At 47.8% G+C, this 24,278-nt stretch overlaps 9 protein-coding genes across 9 annotated transcripts; 6 read left to right on the forward strand and 3 right to left on the reverse strand.

Annotated features, from left to right (window-relative positions):
• Window positions 1-1,085: 1,085 nt before the first annotated feature.
• Window positions 1,086-1,967, forward strand: FTJAE_254 (uncharacterized protein; the record flags this gene model as incomplete). Its single annotated transcript, XM_037348744.1, has 1 exon — window positions 1,086-1,967. The coding sequence occupies one exon, from the start codon at window positions 1,086-1,088 to the stop codon at window positions 1,965-1,967; it is 882 nt and encodes a 293-aa protein (XP_037212602.1).
• Window positions 1,968-3,895: 1,928 nt separating this feature from the next.
• On the forward strand, window positions 3,896-5,446 carry FTJAE_255 (clr5 domain protein; the record flags this gene model as incomplete). The annotated part of the gene is made up of 2 exons (XM_037348755.1): window positions 3,896-4,095; window positions 4,156-5,446. 2 exons carry the CDS (start codon window positions 3,896-3,898, stop codon window positions 5,444-5,446), a joined length of 1,491 nt encoding a protein of 496 aa, XP_037212603.1.
• Window positions 5,447-5,968: 522 nt separating this feature from the next.
• FTJAE_256 (SIS1 heat shock) lies at window positions 5,969-6,793 on the forward strand (the record flags this gene model as incomplete). The annotated part of the gene is made up of 3 exons (XM_037348766.1): window positions 5,969-5,996; window positions 6,066-6,126; window positions 6,184-6,793. 3 exons carry the CDS (start codon window positions 5,969-5,971, stop codon window positions 6,791-6,793), a joined length of 699 nt encoding a protein of 232 aa, XP_037212604.1.
• A 1,479-nt stretch (window positions 6,794-8,272) lies between these two features.
• Window positions 8,273-9,130, reverse strand: FTJAE_257 (small nuclear ribonucleoprotein B and B; the record flags this gene model as incomplete). The annotated part of the gene is made up of 5 exons (XM_037348777.1): window positions 8,273-8,403; window positions 8,455-8,536; window positions 8,590-8,895; window positions 8,947-9,018; window positions 9,098-9,130. 5 exons carry the CDS (start codon window positions 9,128-9,130, stop codon window positions 8,273-8,275), a joined length of 624 nt encoding a protein of 207 aa, XP_037212605.1.
• Window positions 9,131-9,548: 418 nt separating this feature from the next.
• Window positions 9,549-10,186, forward strand: FTJAE_258 (60S ribosomal L11 protein; the record flags this gene model as incomplete). Its single annotated transcript, XM_037348788.1, has 3 exons — window positions 9,549-9,693; window positions 9,752-9,834; window positions 9,893-10,186. The coding sequence occupies 3 exons, from the start codon at window positions 9,549-9,551 to the stop codon at window positions 10,184-10,186; spliced, it is 522 nt and encodes a 173-aa protein (XP_037212606.1).
• A 2,118-nt stretch (window positions 10,187-12,304) lies between these two features.
• Window positions 12,305-14,474, forward strand: FTJAE_259 (ATP synthase subunit alpha mitochondrial; the record flags this gene model as incomplete). Its single annotated transcript, XM_037348799.1, has 7 exons — window positions 12,305-12,376; window positions 12,600-12,757; window positions 12,901-12,957; window positions 13,020-13,140; window positions 13,196-13,673; window positions 13,850-14,358; window positions 14,415-14,474. 7 exons carry the CDS (start codon window positions 12,305-12,307, stop codon window positions 14,472-14,474), a joined length of 1,455 nt encoding a protein of 484 aa, XP_037212607.1.
• Window positions 14,475-14,515: 41 nt separating this feature from the next.
• Window positions 14,516-14,728, forward strand: FTJAE_260 (ATP synthase subunit alpha mitochondrial; the record flags this gene model as incomplete). The annotated part of the gene is made up of 1 exon (XM_037348811.1): window positions 14,516-14,728. The coding sequence occupies one exon, from the start codon at window positions 14,516-14,518 to the stop codon at window positions 14,726-14,728; it is 213 nt and encodes a 70-aa protein (XP_037212608.1).
• Window positions 14,729-20,615: 5,887 nt separating this feature from the next.
• On the reverse strand, window positions 20,616-22,329 carry FTJAE_261 (uncharacterized protein; the record flags this gene model as incomplete). Its single annotated transcript, XM_037348822.1, has 5 exons — window positions 20,616-20,669; window positions 21,076-21,183; window positions 21,317-22,039; window positions 22,104-22,201; window positions 22,254-22,329. The coding sequence occupies 5 exons, from the start codon at window positions 22,327-22,329 to the stop codon at window positions 20,616-20,618; spliced, it is 1,059 nt and encodes a 352-aa protein (XP_037212609.1).
• Window positions 22,330-23,237: 908 nt separating this feature from the next.
• On the reverse strand, window positions 23,238-24,164 carry FTJAE_262 (uncharacterized protein; the record flags this gene model as incomplete). The annotated part of the gene is made up of 2 exons (XM_037348833.1): window positions 23,238-23,980; window positions 24,032-24,164. The coding sequence occupies 2 exons, from the start codon at window positions 24,162-24,164 to the stop codon at window positions 23,238-23,240; spliced, it is 876 nt and encodes a 291-aa protein (XP_037212610.1).
• Window positions 24,165-24,278: the final 114 nt, after the last annotated feature.

Below are 24,278 nucleotides of genomic sequence, written 5' to 3' on the forward strand. Positions count from 1 at the left end.
AACTCCGCAGTTGAACAGAATTATTGATTCTGTTCTCTCCAACTTTCATGATCGAACGGATTGCCGACGCAAGTATTACACATACATGTCACACGAGAAAAGAAATTTTGATGTCCTGCCTCCCAACCACGACTAAGATGTGTGAAAACACCAAAACCAGACGATGGTAGGGCGGGCCTGCAATTATGATTGATCTGGGGCATAACTGACGCTGCGATTACATCCACGGAAACAAGGATTCGAGCAACACGGGTATAAAAATTTCATGTTATGCCAGCCGCACGAAGAAGAAAAGAAGAAAGGAAAAGCCCTGCTTTGACGACGCGTTCGAGATTTTAAGCCGCTGATTCTGAGCATGGTCCGTGCGTGTTCTACTCGGCTAAAAGTCGTTCCGACCTCCGGGTGGACCAGCTGTAGGGTAACAAAACGTCTGTAGTGCACAGGGTGATCATGATGTGTGCCATATCAACATATTGATGTGTAACCATGATACATCCTCTTGATCCTGTATGATTCGGGTTGTGGTGTGTACATGGATTTTCTGGATGATACGCGCATATGCTCGCTAAACGAGGCTGTGCTTTTTGTTGTTACGGTTAATGATATCAACCACTGCGCACGATCAAGATAACCAGCCACCAAGTCCCCGTCATGTCATGATGAGAATCTGGTGGGCATCATATCAATGACCGGAAAACCGTGGGAATAAACATCATGGGATTCGTCACCATGATTGCTTCCTGCATTGTCTGTCATGATCAACTGATTCGCGCGCGGACACGGGATGGAACCCCGCGATTCGCGCAAAAATGACACTTAAAAGCTTCGTGATCTGCCACTGCGTTTTACGGTATGCCACATATCAACCGGGCCGGAAGATTCGAGCCACATTGGGCTTGTGGAAAAGCGCCGCTATAGATAATGGGGTGATAAATTGTGGCATTCGCTTCAACTCTACTCTAGCATTTTGAGAACGCTCGTCACTCGCACGCCTATAACTCACATATAAGCAATTTCTCGAAGCCTACGGGGTTTAAAGCGAAAAAACTGCCTGTACTGTCCTACAGTGGAGAATATAATCCGCGATGGGCTTTGTTGCTTTCAACAATTTGCCGACCGAGATTCGGTCCATGGTCTGGGCATACGCCCTACCAGAGCCTCGAGTATACGAGATTCTTGACACGCCATTTTCAACGCTCAGGACACCGGCCTCTACAGGGCTCATGTTCTCCAGCAGCTCGAATGATCCCCCCCCTGTACTGGCAGCCGTATGCAGAGAGTCCCGTGCCTTCGTGCTTCATCGCTACCGGCCACTAACACTCTCCGACACAATCAAGTACATCGACCCAAGCCGAGATATAATTCTGCTTCAGCCCTACCTCTTAATCAAAAGGTTATTGAGGACTCTGCATTCTCTCGCAGAGGTGGATTTCATGAAGAGAGACCTGAGCCAAGTGGCATTAGGGACATCATATGGATTCAGCACTGGTATCTACCACCCCATACTAAGCGGCAAAGTATCGAAAAACAACATGAAAACGCTCGTGAAAAAGCTCGCAAGGTTCTCCAAATTGGGGAAAGTTCTATTTGTTGTTCATGAGGGATTCAAGTGTGTCATCTCAAAACCCCACGGAGCGGAGTCGCAACTTGAGCTTCTATCCAGCAGCTTCGTGAAATCCCAAGAAGATGACCTGTCGAGGACCACCTGGCATTTTCGTGGGAACGAGATACAATATTATCCTCTTCACTTTGAAGAAGAGGTGGAAGAGGACGAGCCTGACATAGAGGATGACGACGTGGAGCTGAACCGCAAGCCGACGAACGAGGATTGGCGACGATTTAAACGACGATTCCTGAAGGCTGTATATTCAACACTGATGAGAGAGCTGCAAGAAAAGCCAAGACAAGAGCACCTTCCTTTCCTGATCGAAGGCGCAAGTATCCTATGGAGATATGAAGCATCATAAACGGAATTTCCCAGCGCCACAGGATCATCACTAGGATCTTACGACTCAAGCGTTGGAGTTGCGCCCGTTGTAAAGACGTTAAATGCCGATCATTTGGGCTATTTGAGTCTGGATTCAAGGGAGCAGTCGTTGTGTTGACACTACCTGGACTCCGGGAGCACTGCCATCTTGGTTACTTCGATTTGTGTGTGTGTGTGTGTGTGCGTGTGTGCGGAACAACACATCGACTAATGGCGGCAGATACCCGCACTCACAGACACCTTCTCGGTCAGGCTCTGCAGTGATGTGAGGCGTCCCTAACCTCTTGTGGTCCCAGTACGCGCGACCTGCATTGGCGTCGAGGCTGCCATGAGTTAAAGAGCCTCTGGCAAGTTCCGAGCGAAAAGCTTGGTATTCGGTAGTGGTTGTTGGTGGCGCCCGGCATACGGGTGCACAGACTAGCGGTTCGATTATGGGAATTGTCTGAGTGTATGGCGTTTTCGAGAAGGGACTGTCCCTATTGTGGAAGTTTTGAGAGGACATACAAAACAAGTTTGTCTCGTTGCCCCTCGGTAGATGTTCTCACACATCCTGATCGGGAGTTGGCAGTAGATATGATTGGCCGAGCTACGAATACACTATCTTTTTGCATGGATTGCTTTATGAATTGCCAATAAGAGTTAAGGCGCAAGACGCTGCTGGGGCCATAGTATAGTTTCCACGCATGAAACATGCTGCCAATTCCTCTATGAAATAAAACAATTCTGCTCACACTTCTGAGGCATTCAATGCCAAGTGAACATCCAGAGAACTCTGGTTCAGATTCGACCCCCCGATGATTTCTAGAAGAGGACCCTTAAAGAACAAGGTCAAACTTCAATGGTCAGCGAAGCTAGTTGGCATTGGCTTTCGGTAAGGTCACCGAGCTGGGACTCACCCCTGTTGAAGCGCTTGACTCCAATTGGATTAAATTTACGGTGCGCTCGGACTTATCGATATCTATCATCGAAGAAGTGGATTTAAGCTCATCAAAACGTGCAGTAGGCGCTTCAGTTGACCACTCAAACGATGACGTCTCTTAGCCAACTTCACTAGGCTCATCTCCAAGATGCAGGTTCTTTGCAGTACATAGACGAATAACCACGACAAACACACGTCTCCAGAACTCGATTCGCCTAATACGCGACTATCAAATGGTAACGAGCTTGTTTTCACACCAAACGTGCAGAATGACCGTGGTGTCGTCTACAGTGGCTTGAGCACGGTTGCATTGGCAGCAATAGCCAATATCACGGCGGCCCGACAGTGTTCGGGGCGTATACTAATGAGGTCATCACTGTTGTCATCCGCACAACAATCGCTGCAAAACTTGTAGTGTTACAATTGCCTGCGCAGGCTCTGTGGGTCTCTGCGTGTCAGGAAATATACATGTTACATATTCTCCTCAAAAGGAAAAGGAGGCTGGGCGGATTTAACATGGTCGCTGTTGAGGCTGTCAACTTTGACACCATTTCTGTAGCTCGCACCAGGAACAAGCAGAAAATCCACTGTATTCCAGACCAAAAACACGCAAAATAGACTCCCGACCATAGCCGGAACCAGCCTAGGCCATGCCCAATATGCAGGGAACTAAGCCATCCAATCAGATTGAACCGGCGCCGAACCCTTCTTAACGGGTTCATATGCCGGGCATCGAAGACTAAAGACCACGGAGGAGGCGCATTTGACAAGTTGAGTTCCCGTTCGCCATGCACAGTCAACGGTCCGGCATGCCGTTGCCGATACATTACCGTGAGGCTCTATGCGGAGTTTGTTGTGCTTTCTATTACCACCACTATTGTCGATACTACCGTTACTGTTGCCGTGCAAGCTGAGCAACTCCCACTGGGCTTGCTGACCCCCCCTGGTTCTCCTCTGTTATATCATATCCCCATTCATGATAGGATATCATGTCGTCTCTTCTGCCAGTCTTGGCCCCCCGGCTACCGGGCTGTCCGCCGGCGGTAGATGATAGGACTTACACGAAGGAGCACACAGAGGAGGAGTGGGAGAGTATGCGCAACGTCATCAAGAAGCTGTATATTCAGGAAAATCGAAAGCTGAACGAGACTATGGCAATCCTTCAGGCCAGATATGGTTTCGCAGCAACGTGAGTGGGAACCACGCATGTGGTACCAGCAAGGTCCAAAAACTGATTTGTCTTTCAAAGGGAGCAGATGTTCAAGAAGCGTTTAAAGAAATGGGGCTTAAGAAAACGTACATATCGGAAAGGTCAACCTGGCTCTGCAGCTTCCACTCCTCTGGATACTACTGAATGTTCTGGGACGAGTACATTTGACGAACAAAGCTCATCCTCATCCTCGGCCTCTCCAGAGGAACACCAAGATGATCCAACTACGTCTATGGCTCTGATCCAGCCATCAAACACCGGTCCCTACTCTGATTTAGAGCAGGTTCTTGGAGGCGTCTTCAACTGGAGTCAATCTAAACTAGAAATATTTCCTGTCATGTCAGATCCTATGTCAGAATACTTGGCAACCCCAAACTCCCCCCCTATCCGAGACAGTCGTACAATGTACCGCATCTTCGAGCTTGTTTTCGACCTTTGGTTCCATGGGAAGGGTGACCTTGCTGGTATGGCTGCACGTCGAGGGTTTTACGTGCTCGAATTTGTGTTGAGCGATGATCACCCCGACCTTATCTGGCATGTGCTAGATACAATCTACGATATGGTGGACCGAGGGCATCTTCGGCTTTTGGCCCTTTTCTTGGATCATGCTACAATACTCGCGAAACGACAGCTGCCTGCTCAACACCCGCTCCTCCTTATCCTCCAACAACTTCGTAACTGCGATTATCAAACAGATGAGGGAAGGAAATACTTGTGTCATTTGTTGCGCCAAGCCTGGCTACGGAACGTTAATCTCTTGGGCCAACATATCGAGACGTCGGATGCCCATCGACTCTGGCTTTACGAACAACTAATTTGGGATGGGAGAACACGCCTCCGTAGGGAAAGCGAGCTTGGCAAGCGGCAGGATGCGATGTATCAGGCCCTGGAAAGGATGGCTGAAGCACAGAGTCAGACTTCATCTGCGATCGATGCGGATCAGTTACGAGTCGAAGCATTGCGACTTGAGTTCACACAGATGGATGTTGGTGATAAGAAGAAGGCTGAGGAGCTAGCCATCAATTTACTCGATCTGACCAGAACCGAACAAGGACCCAGATCCAACGATCGATTTCACGCATACGCATGCAAGATGCTGGCTAGAGTACAGGAGTCGAGACAGGAATGGGATACGGCCGAACAGAACCTACGGCATGCCATTTCGAAAAGAGAGGTAGCACACGGTGCGAACAATAACCTACGAGTCATCCGTGATATGTGGGTGCTGGCAGCGCATTATCAGAAAGCTGGTCGACAAGCGGACGCCAACGAGATCACAGCTGATGCGTTATCGAGAGCACAGAGATACTTGGAGCAGGATGTCGAATAGCCATCATCGTCAATGTACCGTTCAGGAGTTATGTATAAAATGGGGTGGTTCGGTACAAAGCTATTAGGTTTTGGGCGTCATGGCATAAGATACAGGGGGGTGTTGAGGATTGGCATATTCATTCATGAGTAATTTCTACGGCAGTTGCTCACCGAGTCAAGTTTCTGGTTTGTCACGAAAGAAAAGCATAGCGATCATTAGGAGTATTTGATATCTTCCTTTGAGAAGACATTGGTTGGAGTTCTAGTTTGAGATACCCAACGCTCCATGAAGCGAATTGAAGTTGAAGAAGTTGATTTAATTGGACCGCCACAGTGACACAGGCACCGCCACAATGACGTTGACACTTCCGCCCTGGGATAGTCGTCGATGGCCTTGATTCAACAACACTCGCATTACATACCAACCTACCATCTGCGCTTTGGCATATCCTCGCGAAGAAAACTGTAGACCTTTCGCTCCTTAGAATCGACTTCAATTTTATTGTCTTTTGTAAAGACCTTTGTATTACATGAACTCATCATGACTGCTGGAGTCCCCCCAAACTACTGTAAGCTGCCATCATGACCGCACTACATGTGAATGCGCCATAGTGAAAACTGACTAGAACTTTCTGTAGATGCCATTCTCGAGGTTTCTGATACTGCGACCACTCAGCAAATCCGAGATGCGTACAAGCGGTATGTCACTTTTGCTTTGTAGTCTCAACTCGCGACACAACTAACCCCGGTAATCAGCGCCGCCCTAAAGACGCACCCTGACCGCGTCTCTAATGACTCCCCAGAGCGAGCCGAACGGACACGGAAATTCCAGCTCGTCAACGACGCCTATTACACACTCTCTGACCCTGCACGCCGTCGCGAGTATGATGCTCAGCGCAAACTCTTCAACACCAGCACCCCTTCGGATCCCTTCGAGGACATTCCCGAGACGGAAACCGAGGGTGGCGCCGCGCCGCGACAGAGCCCTTATTCCTGGGCATGGAACTTCTTTACCAACCAAGGCCAGGCCCCGGCTCAGGATCGTGAGCAAACCGAAGATGCGCAGTTTAGTGATGTGTTCGAGGAGATGATGCGCGACGAGGGCATGGCCGAAGGCAGGGATAACCACCCCACGGGCAAGTTCTGGAGTATGGTGGGTGGTGTCAGCGGCGGCGCTCTAGGGTTCATCGTAGCCAATGTGCCAGGTCTTGTCGCAGGAGCCGTTGCGGGGAACAGACTAGGAGCTGTCCGAGATGCGAAGGGTAAGAGTGTCTACGCTGTCTTTCAGGAGCTTCCCCAGGACGACAAGTCAAGGCTGCTCAGCCAGTTGGCGGCTAAGGTCTTTAGTCATGCCGTTGGTATTTAAGTCGAGAACTTGGAATGAATCAAGGCTGGGTTTATTGGGCGCTCTCGGAGTTGGGCCAGGATCGGCAAGCACACGATTATAATCAGTTGATGGGAGTTGGTCCCCAAGTAGTTTCTCAGGAATACACGTATAGCAATGATATCAAAGATTCACTGCGCGAACCTATATCGTCTCAGAGAGACTTGTATCATATCGCGCAAATAGTAGATCTTATCGGGTTTTGGACTTCAACGGACACGAACTCTCTATATCTTATCATGTGGTTTACACTGTCAAGGATTTGCTGACGGTAACTCGGCCTCGATGCATGTCAATGACAACCAAGAGATGATGGATAATCAGGTTGGATCATATTTTCATGACGTACAGTTTTGTTTTAGTAGGAGAATCAATCCCATTTGTCCAGTTCTCTGTCTGCCTCTGGGCTAATGATGGTTCCTGAGAGTATCGAAGTTTGAAGTGTCAGTACGTAAAGCGCTTTTCTATGCCATGTGCCGTTGCTATCAGAGGCCACGGACTAGGCTAGTAAGACAAAAAGACAAATGACTCAGAAAACCGTGACCAAATTGCCAGTTTCCTGGTTTCATTTGCGGAAGTAGTGCTAGAATATGGATGAGATTCGGAAAATATCCCACTTTTATCTTCAGACAGCGAACTAACTCCAAGGGTCAGGAGAGCATTAAGAAGTTCAGACACTTAGACCTTGTTAGTAACTTGATGTTCATGTTGCCATGCTCATTCAGACTTTCTGTATGGCAAATTTAGCATCTATGGACCATTGACTATGAGTTCTCTTTGGGGGGATTTAGATCAACAAGATATACCAATAGATTCTTCATTGAAGTCTCTTCTATTTGTTTTTAATACCAACGACTCTGGCTTACACATGGCACTGTCCGCAATGAGATATGGCTACTATCTTTCAGACGAAGCGGTGGTCAGTCGAATGACAGTTTATAATTCTACCATCCTTGCGAAATCCTGGACTTCATTACAACCTTCATAGCATTCAGACCAGCACAGTTGAGTAGTTCATAGTTGTTTTGAGCACATAAAGGACTTGGCTTGGGTAAACAAGTGACAGGGACACAAAACAGACCGGCAAAGGCATCCCTCTCAAGCTTGTTCATAATTTGTTGACACGAAATGTACTGTGGTGATTTGACAACACGAACCCCTAGTCTTGGAGCGGCCTATTATCCTATAAAAACAACAAATCACTTCTAGCCCAATACACCATCATGCGCCTCAAGTGCTCCGTACAACGTCTTGGCAATCTTGTTAACATTGATGGAGGACGGTAAAGTGCCATGAGGAAATTCACATACATTTTTGTGCCAAGCTCATAATCCCCACATGTATTCCAACGTGACGTCTTGGTTCGACGAGCAGACAAGACATTCTCAGTCTTAGTTACGATATCGATGCCTCCTCACAGGCTATTAAAAATTTGCCCGAAGTAACCAGTGCCTACATAACCTATCTTCGGGGAGGAGGCTGGAATCCAGGCGGTGGGGGACCACCAGGGTTGAACCCGGGAGGAGGGAATTGAGCGCCTCCAGGGAAACCAGCCGGAGGAGGGAAGTTTCCAGGAAAGCCAGGAGGCGGGGCTTGGAGACTGTTAGAGACTCTTCGAGGATATCGGGACTGTCTGAACTTACCACCACGGCCAGGAAATCCAGGAGCACCAGGGAAACCAGGGAAGCCAGGCGGGGGAGCACCACCAACACCAGCAGCAGGACCCTTATCAATGTTAGCAGCTAACCAGGCAACTTTAGGTGGAAAGAAACACATACTGCGAGGGAGGGAGGTGCAGCTCCTCGTCCAGCAGGACGAGCAACCCCTGGGCCAGCGGCCAAGGCAGAAGGAATTCCACCAGGAGCACTCTTGCCTAGTCGCGCGCTAGGATCGGCGGGAGGAGGCGACTCCACGGACAGGGAGATAATATGAGCGCCTCGAACGATCGTGAGGCCAAGAGTTCGCTTCTCCTCTGACTCGATGGTCTGGGTAGCTGAACCACTTGCGCCGGGGGCAGATGGCTTGTTTTGCTTGCGCTTCACGCGTCGAAACTCTTCCGTATCCGCAAGTACGAGGTTCATGTGCTAAGTCCTAGTCAGCCTTGATCTCAACAATAATGGCTGAAGATGTTGTACCTTGTCGAAGGCAAGCATCTGACCGGTCATTGCCCTTCCATCGTTAAGAGTAACCCGCATCCGCCAGTTGATCTGTTTCGTTCTAGTCAGCTTGATTGAACCGTCGCAAATAGGTAGCATTCGAATCGCATGCGTGTCGGGGTATACGTACGTAACCGGCCTGAGAAAGAGAACTTGTCAGCATATCAAGATCAAGCACGCTGAAAACGCGTAAGAGTAGGGGGCAGACACACCATCTTTCCTTGTTTGTTCGACATGTTGACGGTTTATTGAGAGCGTGCTGGGGCAGTTTCTCTGTGTTTCAAAAATTGATGTTAGATCGCGGTGTATTTGCGCGCGATCGTAACAGCCTTCAATGCCTGGAGCTCTGAAGGTGAGTTATGAGGTCCAAAATCTGCGGAGCCTGATGCGGAAGGCTGAAAGGTACACCGACAAAGTACCGCCTTCGCACTAGGCCACTTCTGACCAAGGTCAGCCCCACTTGGGGCACCAACTAGCTTAACCCTCAAATAATTACGAGCTTCACAAAAACTGAAAAATTACTCTTGCAACCTTCGCGATCTTCGACAACTCCATCACCAGGTCGACTAATAACAGCAGCAATGGCTTCCGAGAAGGCAAACAACCCCATGCGGGAGCTGAAGATTCAGAAGCTCGTTCTGAACATCTCCGTCGGAGAGTCTGGTGACAGACTTACCCGTGCCGCCAAGGTGCTGGAGCAGCTTTCTGGTCAGACCCCCGTCTACAGTAAGTTAGCCAATTTTGAACATGGCGATGCAATTCCATCTGACTGAAATTTTCAAAGGCAAGGCTCGCTACACCGTCCGAACCTTCGGTATCCGACGTAACGAAAAGATTGCTGTCCATGTCACCGTCCGAGGCCCTAAGGTAAATTCACACATGAAGGTTGGAAATGCCAAAGTGCAGAGATGCTAACATCCAAAAGGCCGAGGAGATTCTTGAGCGTGGTCTCAAGGTCAAGGAGTACGAGCTTCGCAAGCGCAACTTCTCCGAGACTGGCAACTTTGGCTTCGGTATCAGCGAGCACATCGATCTTGGTATCAAGTATGACCCCTCCATCGGTATCTACGGCATGGATTTCTACTGCTGCATGACCCGACCTGGTGAGCGCGTCACCCGCCGCCGCCGAACCAAGTCCCGCATCGGTGCCAGCCACCGCATCAAGCGCGAGGAGACCGTCAAGTGGTTCAAGTCTCGCTTCGACGGCATTGTCCGATAAACGGTTGAAAAAAATTGGTTGTTTGAATTTACGGATGGTCACGGCGAACATTAAGGGGAAAACTCACATGGGACATGTATTTTCTGTTGCCTTTGCTGCATCAGCTTGACTTGAAATTTTCAGTCGAGCCACGGCCTGAGAGACCGACCGGCGCTCTGCCGGCTTTCCGATATTCACTATGAATGTGACATTGCCATCAATCGTCAGATCACTGGTACTTTGTCTGCTTGGCCTCTCGTCTGTTTACGTCTACGCGAGACGTTATAAACATGTCCTTCGGGGACTTTGGTCCATCACTTGTATCTTCGATGATTTCTCCTCTTTGGAGTTATGTCAATGCTCCTGACCTGTGTGTGACTACTATATTCTGAGTCATTCCTTGTGATGTTATACGCCCACCGATCTTAATTGATTGTCAACGTAGTGGTAATTGGCCAGCTCGTATTGAATGTATCGCAATGCTTCTGATGCCGACACTGTATAATGCCAGGGCTACTTGGCTATGGGTTGTCAAATTTGAGCGTGAAACTGTCGACTCTAGGCGCTAAGATTTCACAATCGTTCCCTATCAACTTTTCTCATATTACCATCATCTCACAGTAAACGCACAGGCAACTGCCCCATAGCAACAGGACTGAAGATGTTGGCTCTCATGTTTCAAGATAATTATGTTTCGTAAAAGAGATCAAGATCACGATGCCTTCCCAGTTGCACGAGGAAAACATTCCTACAAGGGGATGGTCCATTGGTGGTAAGAAACAAGACCTCAATCCTCAGAGACAAAATGGTTGACATAGGTTGAGAATAACTGATGGCGCCTGAAAACCTTTGATGGTGGACGCTCAAATATGACATACGAATTCTTCTTACACTCGAGAAGCCTTAGAGAATGAAAGCTGACACCCATAGCTTTCTTTGGTCATTCGTGTTAGACCAAGCCAAAAGCTCGGGGAACCCTTTACTATAGCAAGGTCTTCCTTTGATATGACTGACTAACAATTTGTGCTATTGTGGATGCACCCCAGATTATGGATAACGGCATCTGAGATGTATCTTGGGGCACATCGGACATCCGTCAACACAAAGCAGTTAATGTTGAAAACCATAAGTAACAAGGCTTCAAGGTCTTATAGATTAGTTGAAGATCGGGAATCTCCAGCGCAAGGCTACAAGATAACGGGCGTGCTCCGGTAGTCAGCCACCAGAGCTCGCCATTGATCAGTTTGACGGGTCAAAGTGTTATTCTTAAGTTCTGACGTCTCTGATAGCGTTGCGAGTTGGCCATTCACTTTATTGACCAGTACCTGAGTTAAGGGGCGAAAAGAAAACCTAGGACCTTATCCGTATTCCTAACTGATTGAAAAGATTTGGGTAAATTAGTAAGAACTTAGGGTGCCTTTTGACATCCATGTTTATTTGACTTTTGAGTTAAAAGTACCTAAGGTCTGATGTTTTGTTCTTCCCGTGGCTGGGCCAATGTAATAAGGCTCCACAACGAAAACCACAGGTTGATGGATCAAAGCTCCATGAGGCATCCCCCTGGTCTGTACTCCGTAGGTAGGACGACCTCAACCTTTGTAACCGCATATCTTAGGCACTAACTTATGGCACGTACCCGGGTAATACCGATCATTCGGCGGTACGGAGTTGACTGGATGAAGGAAGTCAATTAGTTAATTAGTTAGCACAATGAGGCTATTAGGGATCCAGAGATCTAAGGTGAGGTCAATTGGTAACAAATAGCGAGAGATGATGGCAATTGGCCATCTTCATCTTTTCTGCTCTCTTATCGATCTTAAAGATTCTGTCGAACGTCAGCTCCGTGGGCGAGATGAAGCCCCGAAATTCAAGCGGGTTGGAAAAACAAGCTAAGAAATTGTTAAGACTGCTTCGGAATATCCAGGCAAAACCGCTCAGTGAATCATGATTGGTCTAACGGAGTAGCTGAACCCCACTCTATCCCTCAGACAGACTCTGCTCTCCATCACCATCCTCCTCAAAAATCTCCATTTGCTCTCCTGTAAAGGCAGCACCGCACTCCCCAATCTCCCCTCCTCCCAATTGCACCCGGCTGCAATTGCTCTCCTTTCATCTCCAAACCTCCCGTATACCTCTAATATGTTCCGGAACGCCCTTCGACAGTCGACGCGCGCCGTCGGCGCTGTCTCTGCTGCTGGCAGGGTCGCCGCGGTAAGTTAAAACGTGCTCTTCCGAGCCCCCGAATCGACAATGCCATCGACCGGCGCCTCCAAATATCGTGCATCCATCGACAACCCATCGAGAGAGCTCAATTGAGTAGTTGGATTATACTTTTCAGTTTCGCACGAGCTTTTTTGAGCTATTTGGGATCGCTGTCGCCGCCGACCGGTCGAGGACTTTTTCGGGCTTCGGCTAACTTGTTTTTCACCACCAGGTCCGAAATGCCGCACCCGCCTCCATCAACGCCGCTCGATTCTACGCCTCCGACGCCAAGGCCACTCCTACTGAGGTTTCTTCCATCCTTGAGCAGCGAATTCGTGGTGTTCAGGAGGAGTCCGGTCTCGCTGAGACTGGTCGTGTCCTCTCCGTCGGGTATGTGGATCTTTGTTGGGAGCAACCGGAGCAAAGCGCAGGTGGTACATAATGGTCTCAAACATCAACACCACGCTGTCAATTGCCCTGAGACCCAGCAACGACTCAATTGAGACCAGCCAATACTAACACTCAACTCACAGTGATGGTATCGCCCGTGTTCACGGCATGGCCAACGTTCAGGCCGAGGAGCTTGTCGAGTACGTACTGATCAAAATTTGGAATAGTCTCGTCATGCATCACATATCTAACTATGTAACAGGTTCGCTTCCGGTGTCAAGGGAATGTGCATGAACCTCGAGGCCGGCCAGGTCGGTGTTGTGTTGTTCGGCTCTGATCGTCTCGTCAAGGAGGGTGAGACCGTCAAGCGTACCGGCGAGATTGTAAGCATACTTATATATCCTGAACTATTCGACTTGGGACTAACACATTGCCAAGGTTGATGTCCCCGTCGGCCCTGAGATGCTCGGCCGTGTTGTCGACGCTCTCGGTAACCCCATTGATGGCAAGGGCCCCATCAACACCAAGGAGAAGCGCCGTGCTCAGCTCAAGGCTCCTGGCATTCTGCCCCGAAAGTCCGTCAACGAGCCCGTCCAGACTGGTCTCAAGTCCATTGACGCCATGGTTCCCATCGGCCGAGGTCAGCGTGAGTTGATCATTGGTGACCGTCAGACCGGTAAGACTGCCGTTGGTCTCGACACCATCCTCAACCAGAAGCGATGGAACGATAGCCAGGATGAGAAGAAGAAGCTCTACTGTATCTACGTCGCCGTTGGTCAGAAGCGATCCACCGTTGCTCAGCTTGTCAAGACTCTCGAGGAGAATGACGCCATGAAGTACTCCATTGTCGTTGCTGCTACCGCCTCTGAGGCCGCTCCTCTTCAGTACCTCGCTCCTTTCACTGGTGCCTCCATCGGTAAGTTTTCAGCTCCTTCTCTCCCAGGTCACAGGAATATCTTCCAATCGAACATTTATCACGGACGCAACATATGCACATCAGCATCTTGTGAATTTTCAAATACTTTGTTCTCTTCAGCGTCTACTTGTTTTTCTTCGATGCTTGTGAAACTCCATTGCTAACTAGATGTTTAGGTGAGTGGTTCCGTGATAACGGCAAGCACTCTCTCGTCATCTACGACGATCTTTCCAAGCAAGCTGTTGCTTACCGACAGATGTCTCTGCTTCTCCGACGTCCCCCTGGACGTGAGGCTTACCCCGGTGACGTTTTCTACCTGCACTCTCGTCTGCTCGAGCGTGCCGCCAAGATGAACGACAAGCTTGGTGGTGGCTCCATGACTGCCCTTCCCGTCATTGAGACCCAGGGTGGTGATGTCTCCGCCTATATTCCTACCAATGTCATTTCTATCACTGATGGTCAGATCTTCTTGGAGGCTGAGCTGTTCTACAAGGGTATCCGACCCGCCATCAACGTCGGTCTTTCTGTCTCTCGCGTCGGTTCCGCTGCCCAGGTCAAGGCCATGAAGCAGGTCGCCGGCTCTTTGAAGCTCTTCTTGGCCCAGTACCGTGAGGTCGCTGCCTTCGCCCAGTTCGGTTCTGATCTTGATGCCGCTACCAAGCAGACCCTCAACCGTGGTGAGCGTGTAAGTTGAATATCTCCGTGTAACGATAATAAATAACGATGCTAATCTTTCTCTAGCTTACTGAGCTTCTCAAGCAAAAGCAATACAGCCCAATTTATGCATCCCCCTCCCTCTAATAATGCCATGATCCTAACTTTTCAACAGGGCCGTTAACGAGATGGTTCCTCTCATCTTCGCTGGTGTCAACGGACACCTCGACACCATCCCCGTCAACAAGATTCTCCAGTGGGAGTCTGACTTCCTTTCTCACCTCAAGACCAACGAGTCTGAGCTCCTTGCTACCATTGACAAGGAGGGTGCTATCTCCAAGGACACCGAGGCCAAGCTCCGTGACGTCACCCAGTCCTTCGTCAAGAGCTTCCTCGGTTAAATATAATCAAAAGCAACTTACGCGGAGAATAACGGAGGCCTTTGGGGATGTCGCTGTCTATACCGAATATTTGTTGTCGCTTTTCCCTCTTGAGGCGGAGGGAACATGTCGAGGGGTCGCGCCAGAATGGAGCGACGAGAATGAGATGAGGGAGATTCTCCTGTAGCATCGTCACATGTAAAATAGAGCTTAAAACTCAATCAATGTCCTCTATTCTTTTTGTTCTCCAATTTGCAAGCTAACTATATCTACACGAACCCTTGTATGTGAACCTAGAAACCCAAAAAGATGCGAAATGAATCTCGAATCGTCAGAAGATGGTAAAGTTTTACGCAACCAAGCCTCGGTTTACAGAGAGACTTAATATTTCTGCTAATCTATGTAAATTTGAGATTCCTGGTTGTTATCCTCAAACCTCCAATTCGTCAACTCAAAGCTTCATCACTCAAGACTATTAGTTTATAGGCAAAGCCACTGTCTACCAGTCAAGCAGGCAGAAAGGACGAGAGAGCACTAACTATTTCCTATTGCCTCTCCTCGAGGGAGGATAAAACTTCTAACATTAAATCCAGGTGCTAGAATAAACTTGTCTAAAGTGCTACTAAAATATCCTAAACTTACCTTACCCAAGTCTTTTGACTACTTTAGATTAAAGTCCTAAGTTTTCCTGCCTTCCATTGCCTCTTCAATAGCTAACACCAACACGCCGGAGCTCAGGTGCCAATCTTCATCAATTTGTTCGGAGAGTCAAATGTCCACATCAAGTTTCTTCAAAGCAAAGAGCAGTTCAAGCACGAGGGCCACCCAAACTCTTCGGGGCATGGAGGTGGCGGAAGACTTGACACACTTTTTGTGATCAATAAAAAGCAAACGCATGCGACTAAGGGTAACCCCTTGCTTGTAGATGCTCTAGCAGAGTCCCAAGGTGCCACAGCAAGACAGGAGCAGGAAGTTCACTGGGGGCAAAAAGGACGTTTCCCGCCTGCAATCAGTTCGTAACTAAAGAGTGCTTCAGCTGTATATAGCAGTAGAAAAGATCCATATCCCTGATGAATCCGAATCGTTTTAGAACTTCCGCGAATTTTCATCTAGATGATCCTCGTTGAGATGCTCAAGTGTACATGTGTGTCTATCTGAAAGGTTTCTCACAGGTCACTTAATCTTCACCAACTGTTTCCAAGCCAAAAGCTCTTGGCCCAATCTAGGATTATGTCAGTTATCCGGGCCATAACATATAAAACTACTTCAAAATTTACTTATCCTCTTCGCCTTTCCCTTTTTCTGAAATCTCTTTCTGAGTTTCCTGCCATTAGAATTCGGCTTGCCGGGATATAAACACACTTTCGCGGTCATCCCAGCTTTCAGCTTGCCCTTTCTTTATTATCTCTAGTTTGAAGCTGCTAGCTGCCTTATATTGCCAACAGGTGACGTGGCTTTACAAGGTGACAAAACGGATGCTAAGGTAGGCGGAGAACTGATGAGATGACTCCCGAGACGGTTGGGGTATTGTTGATTGTTGACTTGTTGCCTAGAATGCGTAGTCTGGTAAAGGCGGTCTACCAGAAAGGTTGTTCGATGATAAATCCAGAGGTTGAAAGAGTTCGGAAATCAAATGAACTCTCGGAACATCCAGTGCCATACCTATTTGGATACAAGAAGGTTTAGGCACTACCTTAGTATAACCACTATGAATATGCTTGATATGCAAAACCAGGCAGACAGGGGATGATGTTTAGCTTGAACCTTCTACTACCTTATCATCACGATGCCCGAAAACTCCCGCCTTGACTTTAGACTCATAAACCAGTACAACCACTATCAGAACGTTGGAGAGGCGAGGTCGGGAGGATAAAGGATGATACTAGGGTTAAACTTCATGTTCTCATCTCAAGGCCTGGGGTTCCTGTCTCAAATTCAGCCTTTGTACAGTAATAGTGTATAAATAGCCAGTGCAAGGCTAATCTGTAGTCTTTCCTGTTCCACCCTCATCAGCCAGGAGTGCAGCACGGAGGGGCGATTACAGAGTGGTCGAGATCCAGCTGGACTTGTGAAACATAATTTTATTGATGAAACTCTGATGTTGAGAATTTTTACTGATTAGGGTCAGCTTGTGGTGCGTTGGGAGACGTTTAAACTACCTGAAATCTTCGACGTGATAAGTATGCATCCGGAGGTATATCAGCCAGATATACATCATTGCAAATGGTCTAGTTGTGGCTTTGACCAGTGATTTCAAAACAATTGGTAGCTTTTCTGCAGTTTCTCCTTTCTTTCGGTGAGATCGAGCTTGCTTTCGTCGATAGTACTATGTCTAATGTGTTCATAATCTTCATTTGAGGCTGAGGCATCATCCGGATACTGGTGCTTCGCAATCTGATACAAATCTTGCTGGTTGTGGTCACTGCAGGATTGGAGAATCACGGTTCTGATGCACATTTGAGGAATGCCCTCGCCTGGCAACACGGACGTTCCGTCGCAAATAATCCAGTCGTAGGTAGCTTTGGCCAGTGGCCTAAATACCAAGTTGCTGTTTTCGGCAGTTTCCCTTTCTTCAGCGAGACCGGGCGCTTTCGTGGCCATCGGCCACCCCTTACCCGAATGGCTTTGTCGTTATCGCCGTTCTCATTCTCCTTATTGTTTTGCGCTTCACCGGCTTCTTTCTTCTTGGGGGTGATTATACGTCTTATGGCGGTATGGTAGGGAATAATGGCGATGCTTCTGAGGATCTGTGGTGTGTGTACGCCGTATTGACTGTGGCTAAGGTACCTTCAATAAATACTTTGATAAACAGATATTCACAGGAAAGCGGCAAGAAGTCATACGTAAGTTTAGTATAACTTATCAAGAAATAAAAAGGCGAAAGACTCAATTCACTATCTCAAACTTCCCCGAAACTTTATATTATTTAGGATAGAGACTCTAATTAGTAAGTCTTTATGTCGTTCAGAGGTCCTCAGGTTCTCTTGTTTAAACCTTGGCGTGCTGGACTGAAACTCGACTGGTTTCGAAGTATGCTGACATCCTTGCAGCTGAGGGAGAAATCCCTGACGATATCAAAGAAGAATATCAGATTATCTAGACATTTGAGCTCATCAAGCGAGATCTCGGTCAGGGTTACAACTGAAACCAAGACTTCGCATGACTTGGTCTGAGCAGGATTATCCCCTTGTGGCTTATGAAGGTCACTTCTACTCACTGTTGGTCCCAACTGTAGTTATCACAGTTGATCGTGTTCTCTGGTTTCCTTGTTCCACTCCAAGCTACCTAGGCAACTGGGATGACAGTTCGGATCGGCTGGACCCTGAATAATCCGCAACCTTGCGTCGATCAGAATGCTGCATCGCGTAAAGATATTAAGTAATAACTTCGACCGTAAGATATGCATTTTCTCGTGTGAATATAACAGACCTTCTGAAGCACTGCGATTATCCCCTACCATATGCCATGAGACGTGTGGTCACCCCCAAAAGAAAGAAGATGCCCCTGATCTCGATGAATATTACTTGAAGAACAGTCCACATTCGACCAGCGGTCAAGCTTCTAATAGACATAACGACACCGCTTTATTCACAACGCCTATCTGGACCAACAGAAATATCAGAACAGAAAGGGGTCGGGGTTCTCTGCGGTAAGTACCCAGCCTATTGTTGTTGTGATATCTAACCTGTACTTGCAGTATCACCAGAATAATATCACACAATGCCAAAAGATATACATATATATATATCAAAACCACAGGACCTAATTTCACTACAGGATTGATGAAAACGAAAGCAAGAGGGTCGGATACTCCGGTCTCAGTAGCGAGGTCCACCCATACTTTAAAATCAGATCAGCTGCGTATTGACTCAATAAAGCCAGGTATTTCACCCTCAAGAATCAGCAAGAACGTATGTCTGCGTTGTGAGTTGAGATTCAAATGCCCCAAGCCCGCCCACATGCAGTACATCGGCCGCGAACCATTTGGGCACATCGATTGCCATCCCGTCAGCTTCCTACGCAGTTTGTTCAAATAAAGTTGAAGGGGCAAGGCCATTCGGACCCTGCTGAGCGATTGGTTGATATATATCATACGACATAGTGCGAGATTTACGTAGAAGACGCATTGTGATCAAATGTCTTGAATATATCTTTTGCAGACCTCGGGGAACCCTATATCATCCTTATTTCTGAGATTTAACTGGCTGAAGTACCAAATATCTGGCACGCGTGATCATGCAGACAGAAGGCAATTCTTGACTTGAACCTTCTGTTCTTATCCCGAGGTCTGAATGTTCGGAACTTATCTTTAGCCTTGATATAGTAATATTACAAATGCTAGAAACCAGTGTGACTATTCTCAAACTGTCAGGTATGCGAGATCGGTTGGATAGAGATAGTACTTGGCTTAAGCTGTCTCGAAATATCTCGAATGCCAGGTTAGGATGATAGAGGATATTGCTTAGCTCGAAGCATCTTATTTCATCCAGAGGTTGTGAAGATCCCGCCTCGACTTCAGCCCCCACTCGCTCACCCGCAACAGATCTTATGGCCGGAGTCAGCCTCTGACTTCAGTGATACTATACTCTTACCTGTGAAGGTTGTCCAGCTCAGCAATGGCTCAGCTGCGGGTGCTCTTGAGGGCATTGCTCCTACTTCTCCAAGGGACTTGACTCGTTGTATCGTCCATACACTGGACTGTTCTGTGTCGTCGCTTCGGCTGATCATGATCCGGCTGATGTAAACCAACTCATTGTCTCCGCATATGACATGGCGAAGATGGCAGTGAGTTGCTCATGTAATGTCGATAAAGAGGTTCCTAAGGCGGCCCATATGCCAGTCCTGCTCAAGTTGCACATGCAGAGTGTTGATGTTACTGTCAACAAGCTCAGTGATGATTTCCAGGATAACTTACAAGAGGAGTTACTCCCTACCCGCAACCTAGTAAATACCATCGATTTAACACTGCGAAAGACAATGTACTGGGTTTTGCAGGACACGGCCGCTCGGCCTATTGCTCTTTTCTTGGGATTGCGTGTCAATTTATCCTGAGGTCGTAATAATCCCGCTTCGACTTCAGCCTCAACTCAGTAATAGTAAATCGCCATTACCAAGCCATTCTGAACTGTTGTCCCGGTCCTTCCAGCTCTGGATTCATCCACCACTGGGTAGACAAAAAGCGATACTCGGTTTAGCGCAGGGTTCGTCCCTTAGTCAAAAATATTCCAACGTCAACTTCTGCTCTTGCATGCTAGTGATGGGGTTTCCAGCGCAAGGCTAACCTGCATTGTCTTACCAGCTCTTCCTCATTCACTCGAAGCGCAACGCAAAGTCGCGTTGCAATGGTAGTTAAAGTCCAGTTGGCCTGTGATGGCTAATATTGGCAACGGGACCCCGGTTTTAAGAATCGGTACTAATTAGGGCTATGGGGGGAGGGCCTGGATGCGTTGGAAGACGTTTGTATAAAGCTATTGACATGAGAGTGTAGGATTATGAACAAAAGGTGATACAACGCTTCGAGGTTTGTACGGGTTACCTGAATCGTGTTGATGGCGCTGCCGGGAAGATGTTTAATAGCGATGGTCATTTTGTCGGGGAGTATGAGTTCGTGGTAGGCAGCTAAGGTTGTCTGGATAAGGCACCTTAGGCTACAGCACCTACAAAGTACTTTCGAATATTGATGCGCGGTCGAGTTCTTCGTTGGCGACAGAGGCACTGCTAGAAAAAGATAGTCAACGGACATTAAGTAAGCTGATAGCTGGCCATACCAGTATAATCGTAGACGGCCAAGGCAGGTCGAGGCAAGAAAGCTTAGGACCTGTATTATAAGGGATGAGAAGACTTAGGCAATTTACCCTAAGCTTAGGGGAGACTTTACTAAGTTTGTTTTGGTATTCTCTTCTAAAGTTTATGTTTTGTTGTTCCCCGAGGCGAGGGTGCCAGTGTCCTCGTTCTCCTCTATCTATCGTGTCAGTAGCGTTGAAGCGCACGCGCAGCTGTGAGGTACGCCTGAATCCTCCTACTGGTCATAGTATGTTTATGTCCTTGTCTATTTGCATAAGTTACAGCAGCTGCAAGGTACTTTCGCATTTCGGTGCGTAGCTGAGTCTTGAGCTAATAGCCTGGCTCAGCCTGGATAACATCCATATGTCATGTGCTCTTAGCTGACCGTACGGAGCAAGAAATACAAGGTTCTAGGAGAGGATGTTAAAATATACTTAGTGAAGACTCTCTTGTACTCAGGTCAGACTAAATTGTCTACATATATTTATCACTTAAAATAAATGTCCTTAGTTTTCTTGCTCACTCCTAGCTGGATCATCTATATAACAGAGTCGTGATTGTAGTTACAGCCTGGATTCATCTACCTCATCGTCCTCACCGAAGATGTTGAGAAATGAGATGTGAACTTCGTCAGTCAAGTCGCTTGCCTGTAGACTGCGTCCCTTCTTAGAAAAGGCTAGACGAGAACATTCCTAGGAGACAATTAGTGTGATACTTTGGACCCATAGAAATCCGGGGTTCGCCTCTTGGCGGGAAGCTCAAGAGAGAATGGCAACCAGAGGTGACCTCTATGCCTTTGAGCAAGAAAAGGGGCAAAACACATACTCTTGTGATAGCAGAGCCACCGAAGGCCGCGAGTCCAACCAACTCGTGCTCGCCGATGGGATCCTTGCCGACATCCCACAGACGGTCCAGGTACGCTCTCCTCCATCCCAGAAATGTGGCAATTGAACCAGTCAGAGTATCTCCCTGCCCGCCACTCCTCTTCTTACCACCTTCAAGGTCCACAGTCAGTGTTGTTTCGCCGTTGGAGATGTAATCCTTGGCACCCTTCTGAACCACTGTGACGCCCTTGAGAGTTTTGGCCAGAGCCTCAACGCGCGCGGTCTCAGGCGCATTGTCGTCGACTTTGACTTTCAGTGCGTCGCACAATTTGCCAAACTCGACAACGTTGGGTGTCAGTACAGCACCGTCGTAACCGCTCACCAGCTCGGGCTGCGTGTGCACGATCGCCAGAGCATCAGCATCCAATACAATGGGAAGCTCTTGCTCGCGAGCAGCACGGATAACGCGTGCAACAGTAGCATGCATCAGAGGATCACGACCCAGACCAGGCCCGATGACGAGGACATGCAGGCGAGGCAGTAGATCTTTGATTTGAGCCGCAATGTGGTCAGCATTGGACTCGGGGTCCTTGGAAGCATTCCAAGCCGCAGGCTCATGTTCCTTTTTGGCATTTTCACTCTGTCGCATCAGCGGATGGACCATGAGGTTTGGCGAGTATGACTTGATGACAGTTGCGGCTGCTGGTGTGCAAATGACATGCGACTACATGCGAGAGCCATGGTTAGCCAGAACATATCATGGAGAAAAGTACGAAAGCATAAATTACCAGATCAGACCCCAGCCTTGCGCTCGCCATGGCCGAGAAGTAGGGTGCGCCTGTATAATTTTCACTGCCGCCGATGACGGCGACTCTACCCAACTGGCCTGTTCTTGCGTCAGTCTTCAGTCATCCAGAATCAGTGCTTTGGCGACAGACCCTTGTGAAACCTCTCTAGCATTGGCGGAATCATATGCCGCACCTTGGAAAGGACCTCTTTTGTAGCAGAAGACATTCTTGGACCAGATTCTTGAGACGACATCGCAAGAGACTTATGTGATGAGAGAATGAAAGTTGAGACTGAGACGTTGCAGGGAATTGAGATGTATCCGCGAATGGCGGGGTCTTAATTAGATCAGATCAGTTTTACACATAAGGTTCCAGTAAGATGGTAGAAGAAGAAAAATATGTGAAATGACACAGCTTTAATAAAGAATCGCAAGACAATCGGCTAGATTTTATTTGACCGGATTCCAATCGATCGGAATCGATGAGGTATTGCCAGCCTGGTGTTACAACTTATGATGTCACTTTTGTGAGCTCCAGACTGCAGGTGCTTTGTTCAACAAGATAAAATAAATCGGGTAAAGGCTAAGTAATTGACGGGTCCTAAGTTTGTGAGAGGATCGAATTAAACTACCTATCTACAATACCCAAGTTAGGCATCCAGTTGCTTCATTCGACCGCGTTGTTTATCCCAGGGTTAACTTGGAGAAGGCCGAAATCCAAGCCCTCTATCAAAGACATTGATGAAGAAGAGCTTGGAATTTTTAGAGAAGCACCATTATCTGAATCCGCTATTCCTAGCTCAATTGTAGACAGTTCGCCCTCCGAATCCCTGGCAAACAAAGTGAGCCTCAACAGAAAGACAGATAGACTTGGGTATGTTCAGGCTATTTTGCGATATCTTAGGATAGAGATTTCATTGCTTCACATTAACGCTAGCTGTAGAGCATATGCTTCTATAATACTGGCAAATCCCCAAGATGTAATGAATAAGAAGAACTTGAGTATTCTCTCATGTAAACACTAAAAAGCTCTCTTATATCACATTAACAGGGAAATGGTTCGGTACCGTATTTCTCTCTGCGAGTGCCGGTTTCTAAGCCCTTGTCTTACTCCTGCACTTACTCCAGCAAAGGTTCAAGGGATCTGAGTTCCATCACGAACAGGCATCACCTCAACAGCCTCCATCATTGGTACCGCAGTATGACCCTCGTGTTCACACTCTGGCCAATACTCATGAATATCTCGCCTTATGCCACCCCATGAGCTCCATCCTCCATGCCATATAATGTGCATCTCGTCATCGTCTTTGACTTGGAAGAAACTGATATCAGTATCGAGAAGGGGCTGGTGTCTCATAACGAACATGAGTTTCTTAATGTCGGGAAACATCTCTCGAACATCTTGGAGCAGCCGATCTAGTTTGACGTCGGACTCTTCTATATCCGGCCATTTCACTGCAACATTCCAAACGTCGTAGAATTCACCCGGACCAGGCAGTGAATACTCCCATACCATTTCCTGGTCCCAATAGACGATGTCCGTGGATGGTAGAAACCAAAGACTTTTGTAAATGCCGCTGTTCACTCCGAATAACTGCCTGGCTTCACCTTTGAAAAGAGCCTGAGATTCGCGACACGCTTGCGCAGAAGCTGGAGGTTTGTGAGGAAATATGATTCGAGTGCAATCAATTTCCGCATCCTCAGGACTGCGATCCAATCTAAAGATCCTTGGCTTTCTGAAAGACAATCTCCATATCATTGTTCGCAGCTCAATGGGAAGTTTATTGAACTTGTGGAATGTGGTAGTAGCGCAGTTTGTCGTATCAAACTCTTTGCCTGGTCCACCAAATTCAGCTTTCAGATGTAACAGTTGATGTCCTACGATAGTAATTTAGCATAGAAGGGTGTGGAAGATAGAACGAGACAAACCATCTTGTGTTGTGAAGTTCATGTCTAATGTTCCAGACACTCTTGGGAAAAGCAACTTGAGCTTTTGGAACGGCGATGTCACTGCGTTGTAGATCTTGGAGCTCAGCGACGGAGTTGGCACCGAAGAGTGCATAGTATTCTGTCCTTGAAGAAGGGGGCCAAAGCCAATCAAGGGTTGTCGACTAGGCATCATGTGCCGGATGAATGATGCTTTCGCATCCGAGGGCATACGTTGAGGCTCAAATAG

The sequence above is a fragment of the Fusarium tjaetaba genome, assembly GCF_013396195.1.
Source record: "Fusarium tjaetaba strain NRRL 66243 chromosome Unknown NRRL66243_c0000010, whole genome shotgun sequence".
Classification (NCBI taxonomy): Eukaryota; Fungi; Ascomycota; class Sordariomycetes; order Hypocreales; family Nectriaceae; genus Fusarium; species Fusarium tjaetaba.